General features: G+C 39.1%; 2 protein-coding genes across 5 annotated transcripts; one reads left to right on the top strand and one right to left on the bottom strand.

The window, feature by feature from the left end:
• Positions 1–453: 453 nt before the first annotated feature.
• Positions 454–21,564, bottom strand: LOC119725738 (ly-6/neurotoxin-like protein 1). 4 transcript variants are annotated; one of them, XM_038197289.1, is made up of 6 exons: positions 21,126–21,564; positions 20,794–20,896; positions 18,877–18,995; positions 3,472–3,554; positions 2,859–2,989; positions 454–1,826 (listed from the first exon to the last, which is right to left on the bottom strand). In XM_038197289.1, the coding sequence occupies exons 3-6, from the start codon at positions 18,936–18,938 to the stop codon at positions 1,617–1,619; spliced, it is 486 nt and encodes a 161-aa protein (XP_038053217.1). In that variant the 5' UTR covers positions 18,939–18,995; positions 20,794–20,896; positions 21,126–21,564; the 3' UTR covers positions 454–1,616. The 4 variants fall into 4 exon arrangements, 3 of the variants coding, with proteins under 3 accessions (XP_038053217.1, XP_038053218.1, XP_038053219.1); XM_038197290.1 differs by having other exon boundaries at positions 21,352–21,564; XM_038197291.1 differs by lacking the exons at positions 18,877–18,995; positions 20,794–20,896; positions 21,126–21,564 and adding an exon at positions 6,469–6,585.
• LOC119725739 lies at positions 9,133–12,108 on the top strand. The gene is made up of 4 exons (XM_038197292.1): positions 9,133–9,216; positions 10,448–10,532; positions 10,925–11,058; positions 11,579–12,108. Exons 2-4 carry the CDS (start codon positions 10,484–10,486, stop codon positions 11,780–11,782), a joined length of 387 nt encoding a protein of 128 aa, XP_038053220.1. The 5' UTR covers positions 9,133–9,216; positions 10,448–10,483; the 3' UTR covers positions 11,783–12,108.
• Positions 21,565–22,350: the final 786 nt, after the last annotated feature.

Raw genomic sequence — 22,350 nt, 5'->3', positions numbered from 1 at the left:
AGAGCTGCTACCTCTTTGTGAGCTTCAGAATAGCGTTGGGAGGTGGTCGCGGTTACAGTAAATTTAATCAATCATTTTATGCGGTGCTTGTAAAGCTCTCTCTTTTGACCAAGGTCGCTGTCTAATAAACCATCCACGCGTCCAGGTCAATCGATAGTATATGTACATGTGTATAAATAAATTAATATAGGAGGCTGCCTCAAGCATGTCATCCGCTTTAATTGACCGGGAGGTGTACCTTGACCGCTGGTGTCATACGGTGTTGCAATCTGAAGATAGCCAATTATTCGACAGACGGCTTTAATTAATCAAAAAGCTCTTTGTTTGGAAAGCGAGTATTTTTTAAAAATTTTTAATGGGTGCTCATGCTTCATGGCAGTAGCTATAGTTTGATGTAGCAGCGGTTAATATTTAAACAGTCATTAACATATGATTGTCTCAGGGTCTTCTTAATCATCCGTGTCTCAAGGTTTATTTAACTTAATTGACTCAATTTTTTCTGCCTGTTTAATTAAACACGAATATGACAGGGTCACTATTAGGTGGAGGGGATTTAAGAATTGAACAATGTCATTTCAGTTAATACTTTTTAAACTAGCTCTTACACATTTATTTTGCTTGTTTACACCAGATAGAGCAAATGCTTGCAAGTCTCTTCAACGTACCCTCTTATTTCCAAAGAAAGAATGGAAATTTCACCTTATCAACAACTAAAAGAATCGAGAACAGACGATTTAAAGTGAAAATAAAACATTCTGGTTTTAGGATTGATGGAAATTGCGGAAAACAAAATTTTGTGTAGTGGAAATTCAACCATTCGGTATTAGATAAATTCACTCTTAAGCGTGAATAGTTCTTCCCTATATAGTTCCATTGAAATAGCCAGTTAATGGTCAGTCCGAGTTGGGAGTGCGTGAGTGCATTTGAAACATTGCTGGTTTACATAGAATGAGTTTGTAATTTGATTCATTAATTACAGTCCCTTGCACACAAATGCAGGTGCAATGAAAGCACACGGTTTTAATTAAGGCACTTGTTCATCAATTTTATTATACAACACACGAAAAAGGCCAAAAATACTGACTCCACGGAATTCGAAAAATTGCTGCCATATATAGGGGCATATATACTAGAACAAAAAATGCAGTTTCCATACAAAAGTACATGTACCAAACAAGACTAAAAAAACTGTTAAAAAGCGTCATTTGGGATGCTCTTTGGACTAACTGATGCCAAATAGGTCATGGACAAGATTCCGGAGAAATTCGTCAGAAAACATATCGACCTACAATTCTATCGCCTCGCTTTAAAACTACATTTGAATAGAGGGCGCTATAGTCACTGAAATACTCTGGCACCTTCTGAATGGTCTTTAGCACTTTGTACGTAACTCAAGTGAATTGTAAATCAATATGTTCTCCAGGTGTACGTTTTGACCCTAATAATCTGTACGCGAAAGGCACCCCTCGGCCAAGCTACTTCATTACGCACACATTCAACCGATTAAAACATTTAGAATTTGTGTTTTTAATAGGAAAAGGCACTCTCAACATTATTGCAAAATAACGATTTCAGTATCGGTTCAGAGATGCCTATGGTGGCCTCGAAAAGCCACTCTACTGGGAAAATGCCCAAGCTGAGGCCACCATAGCAACCATGGCAACCAGGCTGAAGGTCACTGGGCCTGCGCCGTTGCAAAGGTCACCCTCGCAGCATGTTGCGCAGACCTCGATACCGAGGACAGATGTGCAGTCGGCGGCAACGCACAGGGCCGAACAGGCACGGTTGACGCTTGTCGTCTCACCGTTGTTCTTAGTGATGGTTTTCTGCAAAGAGAAACCCAAAAATAATGTAAAGAGTTATCTAAGAAAGAGGTTAATTTGTGACCTTTAACACCAGAGCTTCCACAATCCTTATCCTTATCCAGCCTCTTTTGAAGAATTCAATTTGTACGCAAGCACAGCAAGTTTTATTCTACCAGTATTTTTTCAAGTCAATCTAAAACTGACCGAATAATAAATTTAATAATTTTCTTACACTTTGTTTACCCCTAAGGGATTTCCTCAAACTTTCCTTTTTTTCATTTCCTTAGAAATCCTTCGAACGTACAAATTTCCTTCGAATGAGGAAACTCCCTTGAAAATGGAAGCGCTGTGTCACATTGATATAGCACTGTGTCCCATGGTTACGGCGTTCGACCCACGTGCCGTGGTATGTGGGTTCGAACCCTGCCCGGAATTAACATGGTGATTGTGTGTTGGGAGCAAGACACTTTCACCCAGCAGTAAAATGGTTACATGTGAAGGTAGAGACCAGAGAGGGCTGATCTCGACCAGCTGGAAAAATTGTTCTCATGGCCTGATGAACAGGGGTAATAGTTTGTAAAACGCTTTGGGACCTTTGGTATGGAGAAAGTGATAAATGGGCCAATATTTCGTAGGTGATCGCAAGCATTTTATCAATCAATACACGCCAGACAAGGTGGGTTTGGACACAGTCCGGTTCACAGTCCGTCAAGTACAATTGTTAAGAATTAGTAAAAGAGGCTTCGGGATCAGTCAACAACTGAAAGCTGGTTTCTGACCTATGCATCGTCGGGAGATTAAGTGTAAAACATGGTACCAACCAGAAACAAATATGCCAATGCCATAACAACCCGGATGAGCCTATAAGTCGAAAAGAAAAAGCCATATCCGAAACGGGCTTGCTGAGATACGTACGGCTATGACTACTTTAAGCATTTCATCACATAATTGTAATTGCCGAAAACAAAGACTGAACTTGAAGCTCTATAAACAATTCGGACACCGGAAACTTAATTGATTGGTTTTAATTTGGAGGTTAAAATGTGTGCTTACATAGCATTTTCCGCTGCAGGTGCTCTTACTGATGCCAGTTGCTTTGAACGGGTCGGCACAATTCTTGTCGCCAGTCTCGCTAACGAGGTTAGTGTAGGAACATGAGTAGCATTCTAGAGCCAAGGTAGTACCTGCATAAGGTGAGTCAAAAAGTTAGAAAAAGTGTTTTTTCATGTCTTTTTTAATACAAAAATATAAAAACTAAATCGTTTTGTTTTTGCAATATGAAAAGAAAGAAAGACGTAGACTTATGCCATACATTTGTGTTTATTTGCAACAAAACAATCCAGACTGATTAAAATCAAATTCATTTTGGGGCATGCATCGGATAAACAGTTAATCAAACTTAGCCTTTTTAAGTCAATCAATCAATCCAAACATATTCTGCTAGTTCAGGGATTTCTATTAAATTGTCTTCTGTTCTTCAGAAATCAGAAATTAATTAAAGACAAGAAACAATTCAGTTTCAAACAAAGCTCGAGTTTCGTGTCTGTTAACAGACACTCTATTGCCCGGGTACAGAAGAATCTTGTCAGTTTTCGGTGTTTTTTTTTTTAATTTTGCGAAGTATTTACCAAAATACTGGGGGTAATTTGGCATTATGATAACTCACCAAGGACACCTAGGAACAGCAAGGCACACAGGGCAACCTTCATCCTGACTTGGTTTAACACTGGACTGGGCGTGGTCAAATTTCTTTTGAAAAACAAAAGGAGAAATTTAAAAAATTGATAAGCTACCGAATTCGTTTATTGGAATGTAAAGGACAGAGAATAAGACCTCCAAAAAACAACGCTTCATAACATAACAGACAGAGAATATTTTGGTCAAAAGTCCCCAACAATTTATACCACGAAAAGCAGTCGTTCATGTGTATCAGTTCCGACTAGATTTGTCTAATAATCTAAAAATTCCAATAAACATTTGTTAACTGTTTTGCTGTGCTTGCATGAGAAAAAATGGGGGGGGGGGTTGAAAAAAACCCGCTTACCAAATAAAATGAAAATTCGAAACATGATGGGTAGAGAATTTTTTCTGTTTTGTTCAAGCATTTTGAACCGAGAACGTATCGTCACTTTCGTTGGTAGGCCTATAATTGTGTAATTTTGTGATTGTGTAAAATATGAAAAATGTCAATTGTTGATGTGCGCATCGCTTATTATCATATTCCTTTTAACGAAGTCTTTAGGCCAAAAAAAAGTCTCCGGTTTCTGGTATGCGCGCGCGTCGCCGTAGCCATGCGCGTCGGCAAAATGAAAAAGTTTTTTTTTTTCAATGAAAGATGATGTCTCAAAACCGCCAGACTCACTGGTTTGACTGGAATCCTGCTGCTGCACAATTTTAACGTGTGTTTAGATTGGGTTATGGTCGAGAATAAGCTTTATGTGGCCTCCCTGGACTCCCATATATTTGCACTAAGTTTAGTCGGGCACCATTTGCAGTCATCAGCTAAGGGCGGATCCAGAACACAATTTTTTTTGGGGGGGGGGCAAAAACAATTTGGTCCCCTCAAAAAGTGGATCAAAAAAATTACAGCAGGGGGTTCGGGGCCCGCTTAAGGGCCCCGAAAACTGTTGGAATCTAGATGCTCTGTGGTGCGATCTGAGGCAATTTCTGACCACTTTAACCAATGTTTTTTTTGAGGAAAAGATGGTGGTGTACTCATTGCCTGCCTTTATTGCGACGCCACATAAAAAAAAAATTGGTTTCGTTTTTTTTTGGGGGGGGGCCCATGGCCCCCTTTGCCCCCCCCCCCTGGATCCGCCCTTGTCATCATCCGACATTTGAAGCAGAAAAATCAGGTAAAAAAAAAAGCTGCGTCGCCGCACCACTTTTTGGGCAAGCTCCATACCAGAAACCGGAGACATTTTTGGGGGGCCTTATAGTGATTGACAATGAATAGAAATTATAATTATAATTTTGCAATAACATGTAGATGCTGCTCTTTCTGGGCTATTGTCAGAATACGTTGCAAGAAAGCATGAAAGTCCTTGGAAAAATCAATAGACAAAAACTGTAACAGAAGATTCATGCCTAAATTCCAAATTAGCATTCTTTTGCAAAACACTATAATTATCAATTTCTTGACGCTTTTCAAAGTAAACACTGAGAGGTGTTAAATCATAGAGACCATATACCAATGGATTATTATTCGTATACAGCACAAGACCTTGGAAGGCTAACTCAATATTTTATCAAGTTACATTTCTTTGTATAGGCATATGCCCTATCCTTGTCGGAAAAATAATTCTCACATTTTCACAAGCATTTGACGCAGGTTGAATACTCTGTTAATGTGCCTGCTAAAATCCCTTGGAACATTACACACCATTCTTTTAAGTAGGCCTAGTCGGATTATAAATTTATTCTTATAGAAATAAATTTAAATTTATAGAAATCAGGACTTGTATTTGTTGAAATGCCTCACAAAATTGGAAGGTAATTCGTTACACTGTGTGCGAGATTCGGTTTAGGTTACAACCAAAGCTAAATACTCGTTTATACTCCAGCTTTTAGTGACGCAAGTGCATTTTGGGCTGAATGGATTTCACACAACTCAAATTGAAACTGTTTGTCACCTTATACACTGAAATATGCCATGGTTTGTGAGCAACTTTTGTCCGAGATAGAAAGTGGAAGCGACACAAAAAGAGCCCCCGAAGGTCACGACCGGTGGGATCAGAAACCACAGATCAGGTGTCTTAGAACTTGTGGTTACCATGGAGAAAGGTTTCAAATTTTGCATATTTGCTGCACCTTCTCAACAAGTGCACACGCGTAACAAAGGCGTCTAATCACTTTCTTATTCAAAACAGCAGTTTTAATTTCAGTGCCTCTCTTAATAACTCCTAAAACAGCTTTTTCACTGAATTAGGCAAACCACGGTGTTAGGTTCAAAGTATTTCGATCATTTCTCTTCTCGCTTTTATCCGCGATTGTATACTAGGAGGCGATGGTTTTACGTTCGCGCTTTATGTTGACCACCCAGGCTGAGGGATACATTTCACTTTTGCCTCTAATTATTCTCAGGGAATTATTCCCCCAAAAAGCATAAAAGTTTTTTCACTTTTGAATGAGACATCGAACGAAAAAGTCCACCGACGTTTAGTTTTTTAAACAATTTCTTCACAAAATCGACTTATTGGATGGCAGACTAGTGGTTTTACGTTCACGTTTTAAGTTGACCACGAAGGCTACGAAATAATTTTTACTTCTGCTTCTCGTTATTATTTCAAGGGAAGTTTTTTCCCAAGAATATGAAATTGTTCACTTTAGAATGAAAGATCGAATGGAAAAAATCCTCGGACGTTTAATCCTTGAATCATTTCTTCACAAAAATCGACTAATTGGCTGCCAGACAGTAGTTCGGCTCTTGCTGGGTGGGTTCGTTCCTCCATGGTTTTTGTGCCAAACGAAATTTCTTTTTCAGAGGGTTGCAGACGTCCAAAAATCGGATTAAAGTATAATTTTTTCGTTATAACAAAAAACATAAATTGAAATTTCGTTAAAGGACAAACAAAAATTTCCACGTTTTGAAGAGCAGGAGATATGTATCTTCAAATGCCTGTTTGACAAACTTGAGGTGAGTAAAGTGAGGGGCACAACTTACCAGTCTGTTTAGTCAGTCGCTGGTTGTTTGCTAGACGAAATGTTTCGACCAGTTAGCTGATGGAGAGGCAATCAGGGAGTGAGGAATATGGGGCGCGCAACGACGCGCTTCTTCTCTTCGCGTGCTGGTCATGTGACATGGTTGCTTCGTAACAACCAATGGCTGCCCGACGCGACTTAAACTATGCAAATCAGTCAGAGATGACTGGCCTCTGATTGGCTGGTGATATCTCTTGCTCTAGTTTGGCGGGACAGATCGCCCCTGAATCGACTTATTATAAGCATCTGGCAAACCATAAGTAATTTGTATTGACCATTAGGGCAACCAGGAGCTATATTTAGAGAGCGTTTGTGCTATTAGGAAAAAGCTGTCTCCTTGGCGACAAACACGGCGTCCTTCGAAACGACGTTATATGGCAACCGCGCGCCACGTCGTTTCCAACCGCCATATAGCGTCGTTGAAAACAAGAATGAGAAATAAAAGAAAGGGAAGTCAGAAAAATTGCATAAGCAAAATGGCATTCCTATGGTTGAATGAAGAGTTAGCCATACAAATTATACTTACCTGTTTAACTGACCTATCGCCGTTTGCGAGTTACCCACGCCCCTTCGACAACCCTATTGAATTGTGTACGTTAAGTTTTGTTTGTCTCCATTTTTGCGCGTTCCGTGTCTTTTTGTATTTCATGTAATTGGACAATATTTCACAAGCTGCGTTGACGTATTTTTTACATGATACCAGGTTAATTATCGTTCAATTGATGAGGTGCATTATTTTAATGGAATAAACAACACGATAGAAATCGAGCGGTTACAACATTGAACTATAGTCTCGATTGAACACAATGGATCGATATCAGGTTACCATGGTTACAGTGCGTGTCAAAATAAAGAAATGGCTGAGTTAAAAAAAAAAACATTTAAAAACATTGGCTCACTGTAAATACGAATAAAATACTATTGACTAGTAACTGTGAAAATGTCACGTAACTGCATTGTCTATTCATACGTTATTGATATCTTAATAGTATTACAAATATCCGAAAATTCGGCCTCCTTCCACAATGGCCATATACTGATTATATGCGCATCAATGCAGTTTTTGTCCATGAATGAAGGCATACTTGGAAAGGAAAAGAGACAAAATCACCATCATCAATTCAGAAAAAGAAACTAGATTTGTTCCTCACATACAAAACACAAAGTCTGACAGTAAAAATAAAGTTTCAGTCTAAATTTACTCGAATTATTACAATCCCATTTGTATTTGAATGCCTGTGTGTAATATGTGGTTCTCACTTAGCTGAATAGCTTCAAAATAGCATTACATGGCCAGTAAAATGGCTTCTTCTTTTAGTACGCTAGGCATCATTTCTGATAGCGTGGATCAATTTCATTAATTAGGTTTGAAAAAATCCATGCATGCATGCTTCATTGTGCATTAAACGTAATTGCTTTGGGGGCGGATTGAATCATTAATCCAGTCCAGTTTCTTTTTGACTCGCCCTGTCGGTCAACCCACCAAAAATTGAAAGAAACCTGAAAGACGACATGTTATAAATATTTCTGTGCAGCCTGGACACCTGTTGGAATGATAATTGGGCAGCACCCTGAACTCTGTTGATTGCGCCCTCGAAGAAGCCTGGAATTTTGAGAGATGATTATTGAGGGCGCAGTTCCAGGCGCACTGTTGAACCCACAGGCATAATTATAAACACAACCTCAAGTCGAAGCCTTAACGTGATCAGATCAGAGACGCGATAACAAATTGCGTTGTTTTCGACAATGCATCAATACTCATAGAAAATACATGTATAACAGATGGAAGCATGTTGTTTCCAGGTTTTAGGGACCGTCGCAACTCTCTCCTTTCCCATGGAAATTCGCTAAATAATATAGCCTCGGGTGCGCATCTAACATTCAGGACACGGGGGCCGGGGGAGGGGGGTTGAAGGCGTGCTGAAGGCATGCCCTGTTAGCAGGTTCGGGGCTTGCCCCGGGAAAAATTGGAAAACTACGATGGTTTCTCTTGTATTCTATGGCTATTTGAGACTAAATTTAGGAACTTTGACATTCCATATATAAGCGGCTGAACAGGGGTTGCAATCCCAACCCCTCTCTAGTTCCGCTATACTGAGCCGCACTGGCAATAATGTCCTTTTATATTGGTCAAGGAATATAGGCAGCGCGTTTCCATCTAAATATTTTGCTTCAGTCCCAGCCGATAAAATTATCATAACGTGATGTCATCAGAACATCCACTTTCCATTACTCAAAATTGTAACTGCAGGAAATCTAATAGCTTACCAACAGAACAATTTTTTTGTGCTGATTTTTTTTATGCTGAACGATAAAAAGTGAAAAGAAACTAAAAGCCTGGTGCAAACTTTTAGGATCTGCGCTTGCGCAGTCGGATGTTAAAGTTCCGGGCGCCCTTTCGCGTACCGGTATCGGTCAGAACGTTGTCGCATGTGAACTTGCCGTTGAACACAGTTCCACCTCGACCTTTAGAAAACCTTTCGCTTTCCCTTTGAAGAGATTTATTGAACCGCCATTGTGCGAAAGCAACCAGTGAACATTCAGGCTATTTTTGGTTGCAGGTTGTTCTGAATAATATACACGCATTGTACACGTACTGTGTGACACCGTACGTGCATAATAGCCACAATAATCCTCATTTGAGAGATTTGAAACTTGACGCAACTTCTCAAAGCTCTCGTTAAGGTTACGTCCTGCAGCTCAGTGTAAGGTAAAATTGGTGCTGTGCCATGATGGTTATTATCATAATCAGTTTAGCCTAATATCGTTTTGCACAACTTTTGTCAATGGAGAAGATTATTGCATTACGTAATGTAGGCTAGGCCTGTATTGTGTATGCATGTACAAAATCTATTATAACTTCCAACGGGTGACACTGCAGCGGTTTGTGATCTATACTCGATCACACTATGTACAGTTTGCCGGATCAGTTCAAAGGTCGCAATGTTCAAGTTGGTCTGTTTACTGTACGTGAGCACATTTTTCATGTTCTACAAGACACCGCAGTCAAATACATCGTCTTATTCCTCCATGGTCTCAGTGACAAGTTTAGACGTTGACCCCAGACCCCCTGCGTTCGGAGAGAGGTGTTGACAGGAAGATGATAAAATAAATGCCACTCTTGTGGGTTTGGTTTGATTCAGTAAACAAAATGAAGTTTGATGAGGCTGGTTTCTTAAAAAAAAAAAATACCTCATTCAAACTTGAACTTGATTTCGCAGTGCTCAAAATCAACAGCTGTTGCGACTGTGCTAATGTTTTTTTTCTAAATTATTTTGAACATGACAGTACTATGTTTAGAGGTCCACTCAGCGCAGCTATTGTCATCATAATTAATTTCTGGTCGCCGCTTTTTCTGATGATATTCACTAAGGATCGAGTGAAACTTAAGTTAGGGCGCAAAACTCAGAATAGTAATCCATGAAAGACGATTTGAGACCTTTTTCCAAATCCCACCTTCATTACGACTTGGCGTTGATAGCCCACTGACCATGGGAACCTCGGATCATATGCTCTACATCAGGAACATGAAATTACTTTTTCTCACAATTTAGTATTTTAATCGGGTTCATACAGAAAAATACATCAAAAAGGATTACAGAACTGGAGATATAGATAAGATGAACCAGAGACGTAGACGTGTTTTTGGAAAATGGTTTATGATGGTCTCGATCGAGTGATGTCACATGCGACTAGCTCTGCGTTTCAGCTCAGTGAACTTAGTTCTTCAATGCTTTATTTCACTGAGGCCCTTGTTCTGACTACTGAGGGATTTAGTCTGATTGGCAGGTTTTCTTTTTATGGCAAACAGAGTTTGTCACTTTTGTCGAGGGGATGTACCCATAACAATGGTTTCATTATACAATAACTTTATGGAAATCCCTGCTATTTTAGCAAATTCGTTCAAAACTGTGCCGATTTTGTTTTCTTTTTGTTCACAGAAATCAAACACAGCTATAAGACATCCCGATACGACTATGAAGATGAAGTTGTTCCTCATTCTTGCAACTCTCCAGATCTTAATCGGTAAATGAGTAGAGAAAAGTCGTGTTACAGCAATAGGGACTGAAACATTATCATTTGTTCAATTTATAAATTGGATTTAATTATTTCTATAGTAATGAAATCAAGGCCCTTTCTTCAAAGTACACAACAGTTGCTGGAAACAAAGAAAATTGATGGAAGAAAATACTGAAGAAATGTTAGGTATTTTAATTACAGAGTTGCATCGTCTTATTCCCGCCCACCACCCCGCTTCCTGGTTACCCCTATGGCACCCGTAAGATGCCAGCAGGGTGAAGATTAAACAACATGTACTCCAGTGTTGTAAATTTGGATGTTTACCCCCCCCCCCCCCCCCGCCATCACTTCAACCTCAGATTTTATTCTCGATCCCCCTTTTTTTATTTGGACTTAAGGTATCGTAACGGCATTGGAATGCTACTGGTGTTCGTGGTCATCAGCAACCGATGACATGGCTTCATGCAAAGACCCATTCACTACGCCTGAAGCGATCTCAGTCAAAAACTGCATTGGCTCCTCCGGTTGTTTGGTAAGATGGGTAATATGTGATCATAATGGGCTCCCTGCATAAGTACAAGTACCCCCTCAACGGTATGAAAGGGAGAGTTGGGAAGACCACTGGGAGAAACATGATTCGAACGCATTGCTGCATGACGACGCCTGACGTTTACGTTTCGCAAAGACGCTAAAACTTTACTTAGTCCAGACTGTTGCCCGCCCCCTTAAAGATATTATGTCCAAATGACAATGGGTCAGGAAACCAGACTACATTAGTCGTGCTTCGAGCCTTAATATACGCGCGCAAAGCAGTACGCGCACAGTTTCCTCAGCATAATGGGACGTTTTTGAAATAAAATTACCCCCAAACCCCCCGGCAAAAACCACATGACCATATAAATAGCGGCCCACTGTGAACGGTGTACTATGTTTTGCTGCTTCTTTTTTAACAGTTGAGGGCGAAGTTACGGACCGCCGATTGCTCATTGCTTTGCATCCACACAATAATTTACCGGCCATGCATTTATTAATTATGACATTTTTTTAACCAGAAATCCGTTGCGATGATGAACGACACAGAGACGATAATGAGAGGATGCTCAACGGAACAGGAATGCAGCAGTGAAACGTGTACTGGGGAGACGTGTAATTACTGCTGTACTGACAACAGATGCAACAGCGCAGGCGCAATGACCTTTAACCTTCCCATCATGCTTATCTCCCCGATATTAATGCTGGTTTCCATGATGATGTGACATGTGTAATTAAGCATCATCTTCACAAACGGAACCAACAATTTTAATAAACTGAAGCCTATAAATAAGCTGAAGCCTATAAGGCTGTAAATAATTTGCTTTTGTTTAAAATATATAAATATTTTGCGGTGTATTCTTATACTTTAATTCTGAACAAGAGTATAATTGTATTTTTCCTTGAAGCAGACACTATATTTTTTATACAAATAATTATGGTCCTTTGTTTTTTTATCATATATTTATGGTCTTTTGTTTTTTACCACTAAGACCTAGTTCTCTATAGTGGACATTTTCTTCGATTTGATATTTTATTATTTTTTTTTACTCGTATATACCAAAGCCTTCTGGAATTCCTGAATAGCTTCAAAAAAAATGCAAAGGCAGATCGTGTCCCAATAATGGCCGTAAAATACCAGGATGCCAAATCGATCTTATCAGTAGATAAGTGCTAAGCGTGGACCAGGTAACAGCTAAGAATCCCGTGTTTTTGGTTACTTTTGTTTTTGTCAAAACTCCAGCATTAATGTATTGCTGTGCAAAAGTGGGCCACTTGAATCGTTTGTTTTTTTAGCAGCATATTTACTCTTAATGTTATATTGTTCTTATTGAATTATTTATTTTTTGAGCAGGAAAGGTTTCAGTCAAATATACTTCAGGGCTGTCATCAAACAATATTATCGACTGTCTGCATTTCGTCTGGGTTTCCTTTTAAAAGTGCAAAGGTTCCGCTGGGTCTCTGTGTTTTACATTTCTTTTTAAAAATTAGGAAAAGCAACAACTTTCCTTTCCATAAACTGTATCTGATTTTATACCTGTATATTTTGCGTTGCATCAAACCCAAGCTACTTGTAATGGTAACACGTATATCTTAATTAAAAGAAGGACCTGCAAGATCAAGATGTGCATCACCGTGTCAATTTGAATCTGTTGTGTATCGAATCGGGAAGTGCGATTCACTTCCATTTTGTAATGAGGAAAAACATTTTGCCTCGCTAAATAACTAAAGACAATTGAAGTTATTGAGATGCCCGCAATTGCAATTGTTAATAACAATTGCAATTACCTATTTTAATTTTCACCCTTTCGTTTAATTTAAAGTAGAGGACAGTTCCATCGTTACTGCAGTCATTAACAAAAAACGTTTGCTGGGCCCAAAAGATGCCTAAAATGCACACACTGCATAATTTTCCTTGGAAATTAATTGTTTAAAGTATGTAGCTTTAAAAAATACCTGTTCGGAAAATTAGAAAACAGCCATCGTCTTGGAATAAAAGTATTCATTGTCGTGATAGTTTTGTAACACCAGATAGCTTCTCATCGAGTTTTGAACTTAATACCTGCTGCCAAACAGAAATTTTGTAATGACTTTTTGTCGTTTGCCACTGCTCCGTCCAATTGCTTCTGCTCGATTGTTTTTCATTAAGTGATTGTTTGTGGTCAGTTTTTCTTTTGTTGCCTGCAATCACTTGCTTGCTGCTTGTGCTTGGGACAACATCCAAAGGGACACAAGGCTAAAAGTCGGGGAAGTTTGCAAGAAAAGGTAGGCCCAAATTTTGTAACAGTGGTGATGATAGTTCTGAGTGCATTCGGCCGATTCTTAGTGTTAATTCTGTAGTGTTAATTAAACACCAAAATGGCATCTGTAGACACGCTGCCAATTTTGAAATGACACACTGACCAATACATTAGTTAAAAATCTTCAAAAATGTATATTGCAATATATTGTATATTTTAATAACTTCATAAGGCAATGACATTGCAACACTCACCAAATGTTGGAAAGAGCACCCAAGTATGACATTGGCAACCAAAAAGGAACATCTAAAAGCTAAACATTTTTGTTCGTATTTTTACTTTACGATTTCTTGTTTTGCCCCGTCTCGGCCGTCATGAAGCAACAATAATTGAACTTGGCAATTGTTTGCTAAGTTGATCTTTTTCCAACGATAAATTTTGCAACTCGTAAGAAAATTAATCAATTTACTTTCACCTTTTTTCGACAGGTTCTCTTTGCATAGTGTAGAGATGGGGTTTATATTGGCTGTACTGATGCTTAACATTCTGCGTATCAGTAAGTATAGAAAAATCTTGTAAAAGAATGGTTATATTTTCTGAATAGGATTTAAAGGTTTGCTTGGTAAATTAAGCAATAAGTCATAGTTAATTCCAATGTTTCTCAAGCCAGGATGCAGCCGAAGTTTGAGACAAGGCCTAGATTTTGAAAAAATCTTTCTAAAGAAGGAGAAATGAAAACGTGATCTGGCTTTTGCGCGTCTTTGCAAAGAGGCTTCGACCTCTTCCATAGAGGCGAGTGTAATCGCGAGCCGTAGCGTAGTAATTCTGAAGCAGCCGTATACATGTTTCGTTGGTTTTCTGCTCGTCGCAGGTTCAACGTCAGCTGGTGCCACGTGTTACTTTTGTAATACCCTGGATGAAACCGGAACACAAATCGACCCAAACTCCGTCTGTAATGACCCCTTCCTTGATGAAGAAGTTCTCAAATTAGAATGTACCACGAATGGATGCCAGGTAATTCAATTAACCCCGAACAAATTAGAAGCCATTTTGGCGGTGGTGCCACGCCCCCGGCCCCACGCATGCTGCACGCGCGCGCGCATTTTAGTAGCCCCACGGATTACCAGCGCTCATTGGATTAACACTCAAGTTAACTTCAGGTTAAACTTTCCGTTATCTTCCGGTTCCAATGGTTCCAGTGCTAGTTAATGTGCAGTTGGCGTGGTTTAAACTTAAGTACGAACCTTAACCGGATTATGATCGAATTAGCCACCAGAGCGTGTGTATACTACCTGAGCGCGCCGGTGAAACTATAACCTCCGTGGCAGAGGTAATTATATAAAGTATCTGTGTGGTTTTTTTTTATTCACTTATTCATTTTTAATATTTTTTCGGTTTGCAGAAGACCGTTCTATCTGCTGAGGGTGTGAAGTTAATCCTTCGTTCGTGTGCCCCTAACAATGTAACCGACAGTGACCTGGAACTTGACCCGTGTGCCGTAAACGAAGACGACATGTTGACCAGTGTAAACATCGATATTTGCCGCTACCAATGCGTGGGGTCATACTGCAACGGCGCATGCTCTATGACCTTAAGTATAGTCCTTGTAATGGCCGCCATTTATATTGCATTCTCGTTTGCAAACTGTTGAAAAACAACACCCTAGGGCTGGACTCTAATATCATATTTCTCCCTTAGGAAGAAGAGAGGTTTCAAGCGATTTGGATGGACTCAGCACCGAGTTCCCCTTTTGGGGTAAAACTCTTCAGCTCATATGAAAATTCGCTTGAAACCAACATGACCGGGGAAAATGTGCACGGTTTTCCCAATAATAATTACAGTTTAAATGCACTTAATTCCAAAGTTCCTTTTCTGATGCACGTATAGAACTATTCACAATAATATCGATTGCCATTTATTTTTATCTGTCGAGATCATTTAATTTGCAAATGCCAGCTGTCTGAAATTTAAAAATAGTGTTGCTGATTTTTTGTTATTATTATACTCTAAAAAGGGCAGTTACAAATTAATGTCATTTCAAAGTATTGGATAGGCCTATTATATAAAGTAATTTTATTGACACACGCACTGGTTTTTTAATTATAATTTAATGTCTCACATTTCGTCGCTTTGCTCACGAAGTGACAAAAACCTCAAAATTTGACAAAAGTTCATTCTGAGATAATCGCATTTGAAATTATTCATTTTTTCAAAGGACATTTTCGACCATTTTGCAGTAACAGAATTCGGAATTGTTTACATTGTCCGATAGGATATGATTTGCTCTTTGTTAGTTCATAGTTGTTTGTTAAAAATAGTTCGTAATTAAACAGTAATTCATTAATACAACTTTTTTGCACTTCGTGAGAACATCAGAACTTTGGCTCCCATATTTTGCCAATTACTTTGTACACAGTTTTTGTCACTTCGTGGGATCATGAATCTTTTTTTCGACGCAACAAACTTGTTACTTTTGCGCGTCACGACAGTTGAGCGCGCGCGCGTCTGTTCTTTTTCAACATCGTTCGCGCGCGCGTGTATGCTTCCATCCTGCCGCGTATAGACCATTGTATAATTTCTGGCCCTGCTCACGAGGTGACTTTTTGTCACTTCGTGAGAACATTTTACACTTTTTTACACTTTGTGAAAATGAAAATCACCGATTTCAGGCTTTTTGTCAATTGTTTGTTTACAATAATTAAGAAAGTAAACAATATTTTGCCTTGAAACTTGGTCAAATTGTTCCTTGAGACAACTATAATAAAATGGCTAGTAAAACTCAAAATCGAATAATTATCGATTTTGGAGGTTTTTGTCACTTCGTGAGCAAAGCGACGATTTGTTCACGTTCGAAATTAAATCGTATGTGAAGGTATCCTGGTTTTGCCTTGGGTTCCGAATTCTGAAACAACTTATTATTCTCATCTCGTTCTACAGCAATTTATAAAAACACGAATGTCTTAGTGATTGGGATTGTAGGGGCGGCACATTTCTCTGCTTCTTCTCCAATGATACCAATGTTGGTGCGTTTATTCTGTGTCTGACACGACATGTCGTAATTTAGGCAACGGGCAGAATCCAAGGCCGGATCCGGGGGTTAGGGTAAGAAACGCAAACGGCGATACGTCAGAGTATTGCATGCCTGTATAACAGCGAATTTCATTGAAATATCTGACTTTTTATTCGTTTTTCTGAACGCTCGTGTCAATCACCATAATTGCCTCGGCGCGTTCTCAATTACACACTTAATCAAATATATTGATTTGAATATAATTGCATCTGTAATATTGTAGCTATGGTAACAGGTATCTATGGAAACGTCACTGGGATTCTGGAACGCTTAGACTTGTTTCAAGTTGCTATGTTCTAGTCGTAACCAAATACATGTACACTGTAGACATTATTTGTGTGGGTACATGAAATTTGCGACTTGTGTTATCCGTTTTATAGAATACTATTTTCCATAAAACAATTCGTCTGTTTGTGGAAAGCGACAGCTCTTTCGAGATGGTAACGACTGTGAAAACACTGTTTGACTTCTTAAAATATATGTGTACATTAATTGTGTGCATTGAATAAAATATAAAAACTATTGTTTTCTTGTTTTTGCAGGTTATCTACATTTTATGTACCCCCCCCCCCAAAAAAAAGGTAGCCAAAAGCTTACGACAAACAAAAAATCCAACAATGACGAATTTCTTAAAGAATACAAGTATATGTGTATATTTATTACAAACATTAGGATCCAAGACTTAAATAATATAACATGTTGCGGTAATTTAAAGAGATCCATTTTTCTTGGTATCATACAAAAGGCATAAAGAGTTGTTAGTAAAGATAATAATATTAATGGACAAAAATAGTTACTTCTGAAATGAGGTCCTCCTCATAAATTACTTCTTTTTCTATAATATGAGTTCGCATTTATGGCATAGATCCTTTCTCCTACGAAAGTACAAGTCTTTTATTAAGGCAGGTTGTGGAAACTGAGAACAAATCAACGACTGCAATATTTTCCAGCCTGAGTGAAGGCCCAATAACCAATTAATGTTAGGCCTCATCAAATGGCTTTTACATATCCCCGTTACCATGGTGATTAAGCCATGGATATCTATTTTTGCATCCGAACTCATTAATATTTTACTTGTTGCATATTCATGTCGATAATGGACATCTTATTCTCAAAGACTCCTAGGGTTAAATTAATTATGAAAACTTTTTAGGCAAATCGTGCAGGCAATGCGAGGCACATCATGATTCCTTCACCCCTTATTGTTGACTATATTCAACATAATTCAATTCTTATTGCTGTATGGGGAATTTAATGAAACTTTGACACAATCGAGCCTCCAGTCAGCCTGTTATAGGCCATGTGACCCATGACGTCAGCCGATGCGTCTTCTTCGTTTGCTTTATCCATTGTAACATGTCCAACATATTACGTCAACTTTAATTTACCCATATTGTAAGAGATGCAAATACTGTGTTGAGCTGCGAAAGACGACGTCAAGCGACCTAACCAACCCCTCGCACCCCCCCCCCCACCCCCACCCCGACTTCGCAGATTACATCATCCATAGTGCTCACAAGACAAGTTTTTCTCAAGGACCCTGTACTTTCAACTTTGTTCCCAATCATTGTAATGGTACAGACAATCACGAGACTTGTCCTCAGAGGTCATAGTTCACGGCGCCAACGCGTTATTCGTGATTCCGCTTGTCATATATAGGCCTAAGTAAACTTGCTAGTTTCTGATTCTGCTTCTTCTGCTTGATACGTCTCCAACAACAATCCACTACAGCTGCGGGATAATAGTTGCATGCGTGTGGTGGCTAACGCACGCTCGTGAAAACTCAGAGTTTGAAGTATCTTTAGTTCATAATCATCCAATCCAATGTCGAGTCCTAATTATCCACGATCACGTGGTTTCATTAATGTTTTCTAATCAGCCAACCGGCGACCAATGACAAACCAAGTAGTGCGAGTTCAGAGGTCACAGCGCCGGCGCTGTTGCAGTTTGGATGACTGCAGCAATAAACGCAGAGCCGATGACCGTGAAGAAGAAAGCAGGATTTACCCAGACAGCCATACAGTCCGCAGCCTCGGGACACTCCTAGAGTTTTCCCGGCTTTAGTTATCAGAGTTTTCTGAAGTTCAAGGAAAAACAAATCCAGGACGAAAATTAAAATCCATGGAAACTTCCGTTTCGTTCTGTTCCAGTTCTATAAAGGTTGAATTATCACCGTAATTCCTACCAGACAAATTAGTCGTACACGTCGTGTATCGCACACTATTTGTCATTTTTTAACCAAGCGTTAAAATGTTATATTTTAAGTCAGTTGATCTCTGGGTAGATTTAGAATGAGTGGAGTTCGGGTCAGAAATTAAGAACACGTCTTCACTTGGGGAAATTTCTCCGGTTTATCATACAATTTGCTGCTATTGTGAATTGTCACATGCACACGTCCGTTGCCTGCCTAAAGACCACAACTTTTAAACAAAAATACAATAATAATGCCGATTAGTTACAAAACAAACCAATATTTAGAGAGAGGAAAAAGCCTTTATGGGTGACTTACCGAGCAGCCGAAACCATCTTCACAATCGATAGTTTCCGCGCCCTTGAAGACTGTGACGTCATGGGCACCGGGCGTGGCGTGAATAGTCGAGTTGTAACACGTGCTGGCTTCCACTAAACCTATAAGGAACATGAACAATTCCATGATATTCGCAGGAATAAATGTCGAAACAAAATCAAGAACCGGGTGTCTCCAACAAAATAATGTAGAAATAACAGTTTAAACAACAATTTTTTTTCTGAAGAAACTAAATCGTTTTCTTTTGGCAAAAAATGCCCTGAGATTATAGACTGTTTCTTTTATACCCTTAACAGACTTTTTGTTCCGTGTGATTTTGAACTTTTTGTTTAAAAGTTACATGAAGAGCTTGTCAAGGCTGTCAAAATCTCTTTGGGCCACTTTATTCACCTTCTTTGTGCCTTTCATTAGATTCCAATTGGCCCAATTTGGAATTCAAGCCCTTTCATTTAATTAATGTATATATCTCTGGACTGGGGTGTCCAAATGAGATGGGATAAAGACCATTGTGTACAGTATGTACTACACCTTCAGACTCTAAAGATAAGTTTTGCAAAAAGAGAGCACCATTATTTGCTGCTGTTATTGGTTGACTGCTAGTTTTTTTGGAGACATCCTAGTTGTATCTCACTACTGCATTTTTATCATAACCGCAAAGACTTAACTTCGTATCGGCGTGTTTGTAATTAATTTATCTTAACAAACTAATAAAAAAAAACTTAAAATTCAAAGAATTATACATACAAAATTATACATGTAATATAAAATTAAAATTAATATAAAATGGTTCTCAGGCCAAAGCTGAAGTCACAGCCGGAAACGAAACCGGAAGGTCAGATTTTGCCGGATGTTCTACCGGATATTTCTCCATGCAACCATGGAGGTAGGAGCAACATAATCTAATGCAATCTTCACAAAGTTAAGGAAGAAAAAACGTGTTCAACAGCATACGTTTTTGTGACAGAGAAGGTTATGTGACCGAGTGTATTTTTGGGGGGTTAACTCTAAGACTATACCATAATTAATTCGCATGCACTGACGGTCTGGTACATCGTACGTTATGATCTTGTGAATAAACATCAAAGGTCGATGTTAGTGAACCAACGTAATCAATCCACTGCACGGAGGATTTGAACGATATAACATATGGGGACTGGGGTTACCAATGCTAGGAATTCCATTTTATATGCGGGTATGTTTCTTGTTTCTCTAATTAAAAGACTGCGGCCATCTTGTTATACAAAACCAAAATGAAAACATGCGTGCATCTGCTGTGTTTATTATTACAGATTATGTCTCAGTGTGCACAGTTTCATTTCTGCTGTAGCGTCTGTTTCATGGATAGTACGCATTATATTGAACAATAATGGAACCATTGTGCACGTTTGACCCTTTTATATACACGTCATGGAATAGCTGCTATTTTACGTGGCTGGTTTATAAATTATATGAAATATACTCTAGTTCAGAATATTGGCGGCCAAATGTTTAACACGGAAAAAGACCGAATTATTATTGCCAAAAACACGGCACTTGTAAAGTTGTTAGGTATAGCATGGAGGATGTTAGCGGACCTTTTGTAGGTCTTTAACAGTCTAGTGTTTTTCTCCGAGGTAATTTTCAACATTATGAATACAACTTAAAATATGTTTTTCAAATATACCCCGATCATCTAGTAATGTTCTTTTGGATCAATTTAATAAATATGTTTTTATACCATGGAGATGTTTATTATATACAGACATTTAAACGACCTTCTATTAAACATGTTCAACACTGGAATTGCACTGTTGGATTCTGTGGGTATTCAGAAGAATACATCACAAATATCAGTCAGTAAACGTTTAATACAATTTTTTTAATGAAGGCAAAATGAATCTCTTAAGGTTGATGACTCACATAGACTTGCTACAATTAGTGTCATCACATGACAAAGACGTCTGGGTGTCATCATTTCTCAAGCGTGCTGACTTCATCAACGCAGACGATACTCATCAGAATCCTAAGTAAAAGGTGTTGAAATTTAAAGGTGTTATCAAACCACGCATTAGTACGTGACGTAAAAAAAATCGAATATTTCACGATTCCCTTAAAACGCTAGTTTTCAGAGATACATGTACAAATACCTATGAACAATGCAACAAATCTCAGAATGTACATGTACATGTATTGTACAAAAACCATAAACATGCAGCAAATTAACCAATTTTGGAACCAATATTACTACTCACCTTCATCAGCAAACTCATATGAGTTGGACCATAAGAGTGGACTATATGATTCAGATCAAACTCCAAACCATACAATACAACATGGCTGGAGAGAACGCTATACGCGAGATACGCCGTGGTGTTGAATTATCGCGAACAAGGAAACTCATACCATAATAATGGAGATAGGATAGCTCCATAGGATAACACACAACCACAATATACCACGTTCCACGAATCCACTTACGTGTTCATGTACGTGAATAAACACATAACATGGATTTGCGTTACCGCAATAAACGAGATGGTGCCAGTCGTCCAACATGTACATGTACATGTACATGGCATGTACATGTACACGTTTTTCTCATACCAACGTTCGGTTCAAGGCCGCAAGATAACACAGCTGACACACGCACGCCTATTTTTATCGTGGGTTAGGCTCTTAATTTGCATATTCCCAACCCGAGGGCACAGGCTATGGCGTCACGGTCGGGTGGTTTCACAATCGTCAAAATTGCTGCACGCAGCATGCGTTGTGCTGGGTGTGGACACGCTTCATCGGTAGTCATGCGGATCCTAGCGCTATAAAAGGAATAAATAGTTCAGCATTGCCATTGCTCAAAAGGAAGGAATCACAAGTTTACATGGGATTTGTTTCAGGCGTTACAAATTTATCAAAATAATTAGATTTTTGGTTTTATTATTAGTAGATCATATTAAGATCGGAACGTCAGGCCGCCTTAATTTAGATTTTGTTTTGTTTTGATTTTTGATTATTTTTAATTCGTGTTGTCGCTTTTGTTCATGAACTTTGCAAGAAACGTATTAATATACACGCGTATACACGGGCGTCGCCAAAATCTTTTTCCTGGGGGGGGGGGGGGGGCAAAGCACATTAGTTCCCAAAAATCCTCGTATTTTCTCTATTATATTAGCAATTTATCGAGGGGAGGGGGGGGGAGGGGATTACCCACCCCACACCTATCGACACCCCTGCAGACTCCATGTTGTTTAATGTGCATTAAATTAACAGCAATACGACTTCGCACCTTGTCTTTTTTCCCCAAATAATGTGAAGTACGCCTTGCAGTTCCGCCACCCTAGACACGGCAGTGGCGTAACTAGATACGAGTAGGGACACGTGCCCCCTCCCCCAAGGAAACCCCGTGCTCCGCCCTAACCCCTCCCCCCCCCCCCCCCCCATATGAAATCTTGAATACAAATCTGTATCGTTTGCTGTCAG

The sequence above is a fragment of the Patiria miniata genome, unplaced genomic scaffold (genome assembly GCF_015706575.1).
Source record: "Patiria miniata isolate m_02_andy unplaced genomic scaffold, ASM1570657v1 HiC_scaffold_19, whole genome shotgun sequence".
NCBI classification, from domain to species: Eukaryota; Metazoa; Echinodermata; class Asteroidea; order Valvatida; family Asterinidae; genus Patiria; species Patiria miniata.
Note: the sequence above shows the minus strand (reverse complement) of the source record. Positions and strands in the feature narration are given on the sequence as shown.

Coding starts and splice junctions, on each gene's coding strand:
- LOC119725738 (XM_038197289.1), bottom strand. CDS start 18,938: ATGACGTCACAGTCTTCAAGGGCGCGGAAACTATCGATTGTGAAGATG. Junction 3,555..18,876: donor AAGATGGTTTCGGCTGCTCG/GTAAGTCACCCA, acceptor GTTTTTCAAAAG/AAATTTGACCACGCCCAGTC. Junction 2,990..3,471: donor GCTGTTCCTAGGTGTCCTTG/GTGAGTTATCAT, acceptor CACCTTATGCAG/GTACTACCTTGGCTCTAGAA.
- LOC119725739 (XM_038197292.1), top strand. CDS start 10,484: ATGAAGATGAAGTTGTTCCTCATTCTTGCAACTCTCCAGATCTTAATC. Junction 10,533..10,924: donor AACTCTCCAGATCTTAATCG/GTAAATGAGTAG, acceptor TTTGGACTTAAG/GTATCGTAACGGCATTGGAA. Junction 11,059..11,578: donor TTGGCTCCTCCGGTTGTTTG/GTAAGATGGGTA, acceptor TTTTTTAACCAG/AAATCCGTTGCGATGATGAA.